We start from the raw sequence: 8,770 nt of genomic DNA, 5'->3' as shown, positions 1-8,770 counted from the left end.
TGACTCAGACTAATAGGTATGTATTCTGAGAGCCTGAATAATTATGCCACCAAAATTCTAGTTTGAACAGTAGTTGAAGTTATGGTTATGTGATAGTTTAGTTCAAACTGGCTAAAAGTGGCTTCCCCTTGATTCAATAGGTGTAGGTTAAAGTAGTGAGGCAAAGCAAACATAACAAAGGCATTTAATTCAGTCTAAATTTAGCTATATAATGAGTGGTAAAAAATAGTGGAAATAGTCTCCAACAGCTGTTTCTGGGATATCTCAGCTATTGGAGCATCATATCGAGTGAAGACTCTGTATGTTGGGTTTCCATCATTGGAGAGATATAGGTCAGACTATGGAAGAATGTTCCTCATCAGTGACATTTGTGGTTCATTATGCGCAGGAGGGTGGGAGGTTCTGATTAAATCTAGTCAGATTGGATATTCTTTTGGCAAATCAATGATCAGAAAGAGTGGTTAAGTGGTACAGCAAGGTGAGGAGGGGAAAAAATTGTTATGCAGTACTCCTTATTATGGCAAGGAATGACCTTCGATATACTGAATAATATATATATCCAATACAGATCTCCTACCTTTGTATTTTTGCTCTTACCAGAATATATCTTTATTGCATGCACAATGCTGGATCTGCTAGTATTTACTTTCATTTCCTCTTAATATGGAGTACTGCATAACAATTCTGAAGAATTGCTTCATATGAAAGGATTTGGGTGATTTCAAGCCAGTTGTATGAAAATGGTTAAGTTTCTATCTCATTGGGTTTCACATCACTGAAGTGTCCAATTGTTACTTGCTCTCCTATCAGAGGGAAACCTGTATCCTGTTACTTAATGAGAAATAGCAACCAGATCTCCATTAGCTAGCTCTCTCCCACCTTCAAAATGGAAGGACATGTATAATGTAGTATTAGATATATTATGTGGAGGCGCAATGGCCCAGTGGTTAGGGCAGCGGACTCGCGGTCATAGGATCGCGGTTTCGATTCTCAGACCGAGCATTGTGAGTGTTTATTGAGCGAAAACACCTAAAGCTCCACGACGCTTCGGCAGGGGATGGTGGCGGACCCTACTGTACTCTTCCACCACAACTTTCTCTCACTCTTACTTCCTGTTTCTGTTGTGCCTATAATTCAAAGGGCCAGCCTTGTCACACTCTGTGTCATGCTGAATATCCCCGGGAACTACATTAAGGGTACACGTGTCTGTGGAGTGCTCAGCCACTTACACGTTAATTTCACGAGCAGGCTGTTCCGTTGATCGGATCAACTGGAACCCTCAACGTTGTAAGCGACGGAGTGCCAACAGACAGAACAGATATATTATGCTTGGAAAATGTATGGTGGCCTAAAATGATAACATAGCAAGTTCCTCTACATTGAATCATTAATGTCTATATAGAGTCTTTGAGGAAGATTCTATTCAATTTTTATATCTCATCAACCAGCTTTCTGCAATCTTTAATATTGTTAACTGCCATGTTTTAATTCTCTGAATGTTTGAGATTGTTGTTAATAAGATTATAATTACTTTGCTATTAACCTCTTTTTGTAAATGTGCCAGACACCTTAGTTGCTTGCTCTCCTACTAGAAAGGAGACTGTAAGAATGAAATAAAAGTTTCTAGTTCTACTCCAGTCTAGCAACTATTATCAACAAATAAAACAACTGATGACAAATGACTATCAAAAATGTTAAGTTGACATAAGTATACGTTTTGCTATTTTCTTAAGGTGAGGCCAATAGTTGCAATATTTATAATCTTACCCATATTTTTAGGTTCTAAATCATATGACATCAGGCCCCCATAATAAGGTTCAACTGAAACAAATTAAAACAGCAGGGGTCTTTGTGTATCTGCAGTGAGCAAGTTTATTCAAGCAGTTTAATGAAGCTATTCAACAGCAAAAACAAGAACAACAAAATCATATCTGTAACTATAAATATTAGAATGCACAGAATGATCTATAAATAGCTTATGTATAGATTGTATTGCTGTGTGGTAAGAAGCTTGCTTCTCAACCACATGGTTCTGGGTTCAGTCCCATTGCATGCATCTTGGGTAAGTACCTTCTATTATTGCCTATATATATATAGGTTATGAGTAATAGTGGTGTCAATTAGAACCAGAGGTTTCAGATAATATATATTTACACACACACACACACACATGCACGAGTGTGTGTGTGTGTGTGTGTTTTTGTCCCCCACCACTGCTTGACAACTGGTGCTCATGTGTTTACATGCCCGTAACTTAACAGTTCGGCAAATAGGACTGACAATAAATATCAGGCTTAAAAAGGTAAGTACTGAGGTTGATGTATTTGACGAAAAAAAATTCTCCAAGGCAGTACCACAGCATGGCCACAGTCTAATGACTGGAAAAGATAAAAAATAAAGAAAGACAAACAGGCAGACACACACAAACACCCAAACACACCTCATGCACATACACATAAAGTAGGAAATTAATCTTTGCTAGTGTTGACTGTTATTTTTGCAGATTCCCTATTCCTGACTTACGCAGTGAACCACAGGTAGATCGTTTGCCTTGGTGGAAACGGAATTTACGCCAAGAGGTACTTGTTTTGAAGCTAAATGGTGCATCATTCCACACTATCTTAAATTCAAATGACAGCAGGAAAATATATGAATTGAAATGCCATTCTTTGAATGGTAAGTATCATTAATGTCACTTTTAATCCATTGTTTTTAAATTTTCTTTTCTATACTTATTTGCCTTGTCACTATATTTGCCTGGATAGGAAATTTTAGACCTTTTCATATTGTATTGCAAGTTTCATTTTGCTGTAGCTAAATTCCTTTCCTACAAACAACCATTCAGCCTATTAACTTGACAGCTGTAAACCTCACCTTCAGTTGCCTTTGTCATGCAACATTAACCAGAAGTAACTATATCCTGATGAAAGCACATCTTTAACCCTTTAGTATTTAAACCGGCCATATCCGGCCAAAATATTTAATCTGTTTTATGTTCAAACTGACCAGATCCAGGCACTCACACCTACCCTACAATGTTATTCTACATTAAGTAATTACACCATCAAGATCTTGAAGATATGAGATAATGCATGATTAATTCAAATCAATGTGAATCAATAAGCATTATGTTTGATAGAATAATCTGAACACTAAAAGGTTAACATAACTAATATCATATTACAATAACTGGCCCTTCTTTTCAAGGCCATAAGATATTTCAACCCCTAACAATTATTGATACCTTACCAAGCTTAAGAAAAGCTCTCAATAGTGTATAGCTCTCACTCCTGGAACTGCGTTACCACTACACGCAGATATCCTGAATTGCATTCCAAAAAGGGGCACTCAACTTATTTGCATAAAATCACTTACAAACTCACTCCTGCCTCTGGGTCACAAGAGTACTGTCCCCTCACTCTGCCTTTTTTCACTGCCACTATAAAGCTTCCACTCCTCAGAGATGGCTGGGCTCATGCCACCTCTACACATCCACTCTCATGTCACTGCTCGCTTTTTTTTTTCCATCATCCTTGTTGTTTCTAAACCTGAGACCCACCACTAATCACTCTGTCCAGTTATTTTTTTCTCTATCCTTCTGATATTCCCTCTCTTCTCATATTTTTCCTGCAAGTGTTGACTTTCAAATGTTCAAGAGGAACATTAATGACATCAATCTGGTCCACACTCTAAAGTGGTTGGCATTTGGAAGAACAATCAGCTGTGAAAACCATGCCAAAACTGACCTCACCTGTGCTTGTACCTTGTAAAAAGCACTTAGTCCAGTCTGCTGGGTGGTTGGTGATAGGAAGGGCATCCAGCTATAAAAATCTTGCCAAAACAAACACAGAAGTCTGGTGCAGTCTTCTGCCTGGCCAGCTCCTGTCAAAATGTCCAACTCATGCCAGCAAGTAAGGTGGATGTTAAATGATGATGAATCTCACCAATCTAGGAGGGCTAGCAAAGGTCATGACCACTGCCCTTTCCTCTAAACTTGGCATTCAAAAAAAAAGAATGAGATTTCAAAATTGTAACAATGGTTCATAGGAATGTTTTTCTTAATAATGCTTGTTTAAGCAGCTTCATTATTTCTCTCTTTGGTAGAGTTTTAAAATTTAGGGGCAGTGGCACTCATTTAGGAAAATGCAATATGTATGATTTTGTCCTAGAAAATAGCTACCTTGTTCTGTTAATGTTTAAATAGTAAATATCAGAACTAAATAACTTAATATATTAAAAATATGAGGAAAGTAGTTGAGAAAAAGTAACAGTTATTAAAGGTCTTGGGTTTTTTTTTTTTTTTTTCCATTCATTAACTTTTATTCTTGTTTGTAACTATTTCATTTCACTCAAGTTTGTGGTACATAGTTCTTTTATTGGTACATCATACAGTGATTCTGTTTCAGAATGTCCTGCAAGTTTCTACAGAATTCTTTACAGAATATATTTTATATTGTCTATTAATCATAATGATTTATTTTAGGAAGTCTTGAAGAGAGTCCAGATTCTTCTCCAGTCCACTTCATTACAGTTGAACCAGAAGATGAGTCTGCACATAGTTATGGATTCAATTGGCCCCGGTATTTATTTTACATTCATTTATAAACTTTTAGTATTTAATTTGTGGTTGATTACTACCACAAATTCCAACCTCTTGTCATAGTTCATGTGGTGGTGGCAAAAGTCTGGGATTGCCTCATTAAGCTATACTGTCCGATGAAAGAAACTTTTACTTTTTCCTGCTCTGGCAAGAAGATCATCTCTGGTAATCTGGTATGCTGATGACATAGTGCCCTTCACAGACAACACAAAAGATGCTGAACATTTACTCCATCTCCTGGAAAATGTTGCTGCTAATATAGGACTATATGTGAATGAAAAGAAGACAGAGTTTATTACCTTGAACACAACACGTGAAATCAGAACCATCAAACAGAGGCCCTTGAGAAATGTCAACAAGTTTACTTACCTAGGTAGCAATATCATGTCCACTGAAAAAGATATTAAATCTTGGGTTGCTAAGGCTCGGGCAGCTATAGACAGTCTTAGAACAATATGGAAGTCAACCCTACCAGATAAATTGCAGAGACAGTTCTTCAGAGCAGTTGTTGAATCTGTGCTTGTATATGGATCTCCAACTTGGACTCTCACCAAGAGACTCAGGTGCCTAATATGACAGAATAAGTTGAGCGGTCTTGTAAAGGCTTCGACATTAGTCTATTTAATATCTATTACACTAGTATTAAATACATTTCTTTTATCAAGGCACCCTAGCGAGTTCCCCTTCTAGGCACAAGTATGGGCAAGATTGTTTATGGAAGAGTATTAGTCGCCCATGCATACATGCCTTGCCTCTCCATGCCACCGATATTAGCAGTGCTCAACATCTCTTGGAGGGAGCACCCAACAAAACAATGGTTATACAGGAATGTACCAACTCTCTCATCAACTATCCAAGAGCGGAGGTTGAGGTTTGCAGGCCACTGCTGGAGAAGTAAAGAAGAACTTGTGAGTAATTTGTTGCTGTGGACATCATATCATGGTACGACAGTGGCTGGAAGACCACGGAAGACATATATACAATAGCTTGCAGATGTTGGATGTTGAAAATACTAATGGAGGATCAGTAGGGATGGTGAAAGGTAGTCAGGCTGGCCCGGGCAATCAGCCTGTCTGGATGATGCCTTGATAAAAGAAATGTATTTAATACTAGTGTAATAGATATTAAATAGACTAATGTCGAAGCCTTTACAAGACCGCTCAACTTATTCTGTCATATTAAAAAAATAAATACAGCACATTAGATCATATTGTATAACAGAATGGTCACAAGTGCAATGCTGTTGATTGTGTCTTGTTCATCTGAGTCTAAACTGTAAAGAGTAAAGACCCCCTTTGGTCATGAATGTCCATGGGATTGCACCCCAGCGAGTTCCCCTTCTAGGCACAAGTATGGGCAAGATTGTTTATGGAAGAGTATTAGTCGCCCATGCATACATGCCTTGCCTCTCCATGCCACCGATATTAGCCTAGGGAAAGGCACCAGTGACGTTGTAACTCATTTCTATAGCTGAGTAAACTGGAGTAACATGAAATAAAGTGTCTTGATCAAGAATACAACACACAGCCCAGTCTAGGAATCAAACTCACATCCTTATGATTGTAAGCCTGATGCTCTAACCACTGAGCCATGCACCTTCACTGTCATATGGGTATGTGAAAATGGGTATTAAAATGATCATGTGAAATCAGTTTATTGATAAGTTGTAGCAATAATTCTTTCCATTATCTTCATTGCAGTTGTTTTTTCTTTAGTTATTTTTATTTTTTGATATTTCATGTTTCCAATTATTGTTTGAGCAGTGTGTTGAACTTTAGAAAACTGGACCAACCCTGTAAAATTGCTTAGTTGTAAAAAAAATGCTTAGTTATAAAAACTGTCATTAGACATAATTATCTATTTCAGGTGAGAAATACAAGTAGGCCCACTGATAGGGAAGTTGCCTGTTTCTGTAACTAATGTCTCATGTATTGTAAAACTGTTATTCATTTATTTATTTATTTTGTTTATTCATTTTTCTCAGAATGGTTATCACACAGACACAAGAACTTAACTCACTTTTAGAAGAAGAAAACAATGAGTCAGATGAAAGTACAAACTTTGACTCTTTGAATGGAGCTTGTCAGTTTAAGAAGCCAGAACCATCACCATTCTCTACAAAGAAGTTCATGTATCATAAAGAGGAAGTTTCTGACAAAAGCGAAGTGAAAAATGTCAGTGAAGAGGTAGAAATAAGCTTTTTTTTTTCACTTTGGTTATTTTTCTGGAACATTTCAGAAGAGAATGTACTGTTTAGATGAGATTAGGTGGCTGCACTGTTGATCACCTGATTACAATGAGTAACACGATTTTTGTCCTTGGGTAGCGACTGATATTTCCTATTTGCTTAACCCTGGACAGTGTAGAAAATGGCTAATATTTTTTCAAACTTTGCTTTTCTTATATTTATTCAAATCCCAAAGAACCCCTCTCAACAGCTTGTTATGATGCTCACCAACTATTCCTGCTCATGATCAGAGATGCACATATTGTTAGCTTCTAAGAGACATACTTAGGTTGTTATGGTCAAGCAACTTAGAAGCAAATCTGTAGTATTGAGTAGAATATTTGCTATAACAATATTTCTGCTTCAGAATCTCAGTACTGAATTTGTCTGAAATGTAATGGAAAATAAGCCAGTTTCAAAGCATTGATGTCCTGGTCAAAAAAGCAAAGTTTGAAGGGAATAGTTGTAATTTCTTTTGATCCCTAGATAGAAGCAAATAGGAAAATAACACTTATTGACCAAAGGCAAAAACAAATTAAAATTTTGTTACACAGTGCAGGCATGACTGTGTGGTAAGAAGCTTGTTTCCCAACCACATGTGTAGCACCTTGGGCAAGTGTCTTCTACTCTAGCCTCAGGCCAACCAAGACCTTGTGAGTGGATTTGGTAGATGACAACTGAAAGAAGCCCGTCATATATGTGTGTTTGTGTGTGTGTTTGTCTCCCATCATCGCTTGACAACTGGTGTTGGTGTGTTTACATCCTTAACGATTTGAAACTTAGTTGTTCAGCTAAAGAGACTGATACAATGAGTACTAAGCTTAAAAAATAAGTCCTGGGGTCGATTTGTTCAACTAAAAAAACCCTTCAAGGCAATGCTCCAGCATGGCTACAGTCAAATGTCTGAAACAAGTAAAAGAAAGTGTTAATCATTCAAATATTTTCTACTAAGCACTTGTCTCCTTGGACAATGTACATAACATTACTCTCTTTAATTTTTCTTGACTGACTGTGCTTTCTAATCTTTCTTCATTGTTGAATGGTTAGTTGGTGGGGTGAGCATTAAGCTTAAATATAATTGTTTCAATTTGTTGGCACTCCGTCGCTTACGACATTGAGTGTTCCAGTTGATCCGATCAACGGAACAGCCTGCTCGTGAAATTAACGTGCAAGTGGCTGAGCACTCCACAGACACGTGTATCCTTAACGTAGTTCTCGGGGATATTCAGCGTGACACAGTGTGACAAGGCTGACCCTTTGAATTACAGGCACAACAGAAACAGGAAGTAAGAGTGAGAGAAAGTTGTGATGAAAGAGTACAGCAGGGTTTGCCACCATCCCCTGCCGGAGCCTCGTGGAGCTTTAGGTGTTTTCGCTCAATAAACACTCACAACGCCCGGTCTGGGAATCGAAACCACGAGTCCGCTGCCATAACCACTGGGCCATTGCGCCTCCACAATTGTTTCAATAAAAGCCATCCTAATATGCTAATTTTGAAAATACATATAAAATAGTTTTCAAAAATCAATAAATTTTATAATTAATTTTATTTTTTTAACTCTTTTGCATTTAAACCAGCTATATCTGACTCAAATATTCTACCTGTTTTAGGTTCAAACTGGCCAGATCCAGCCTCTTGTGTGTATTCCTACAGTATCATTCTAGAAATATACAATCACATCATTGAAATCTTGATGTTATAAGATAATGCATGATGAATTTATAGTGATGTGAATAAATAAGCATTTCATTTGACTGAATAATCGGAATGCTAACGGGTTAATCTTTTGTTATGAAGTTGTAAAGAACTTTATTTGTTGAATAACTTAGTACTGTAATATCAACCAAAACTGTCTTTCAGTGGCCTCAAAGCTATACTGGGACGTTCAAACAAACAATATTGTGTGACTTTTAAACTTTTAAGTTTCACATCCTGGAAGGAA

The 8,770-nt window shown here is 37.3% G+C and overlaps 1 protein-coding gene across 1 annotated transcript in view; it reads left to right on the top strand.

Annotated features, from left to right (window-relative positions):
* Positions 1-8,770, top strand: part of LOC106870186 (autophagy-related protein 2 homolog B) — a 161,172-nt gene that overhangs the window by 95,538 nt on the left and 56,864 nt on the right. Inside the window, exons 16-18 of the mRNA XM_014916188.3 lie at positions 2,504-2,676; positions 4,484-4,580; positions 6,585-6,786. Of these exons, the coding sequence (XP_014771674.1) occupies positions 2,504-2,676; positions 4,484-4,580; positions 6,585-6,786 (472 nt within the window). The remainder of the gene's footprint in view (positions 1-2,503; positions 2,677-4,483; positions 4,581-6,584; positions 6,787-8,770) is intronic.

Source organism: Octopus bimaculoides, chromosome 3 (assembly GCF_046866305.1).
Source record: "Octopus bimaculoides isolate indiv1 chromosome 3, ASM4686630v1, whole genome shotgun sequence".
Lineage (NCBI taxonomy): Eukaryota > Metazoa > Mollusca > Cephalopoda > Octopoda > Octopodidae > Octopus > Octopus bimaculoides.
Note: the sequence above shows the minus strand (reverse complement) of the source record. Positions and strands in the feature narration are given on the sequence as shown.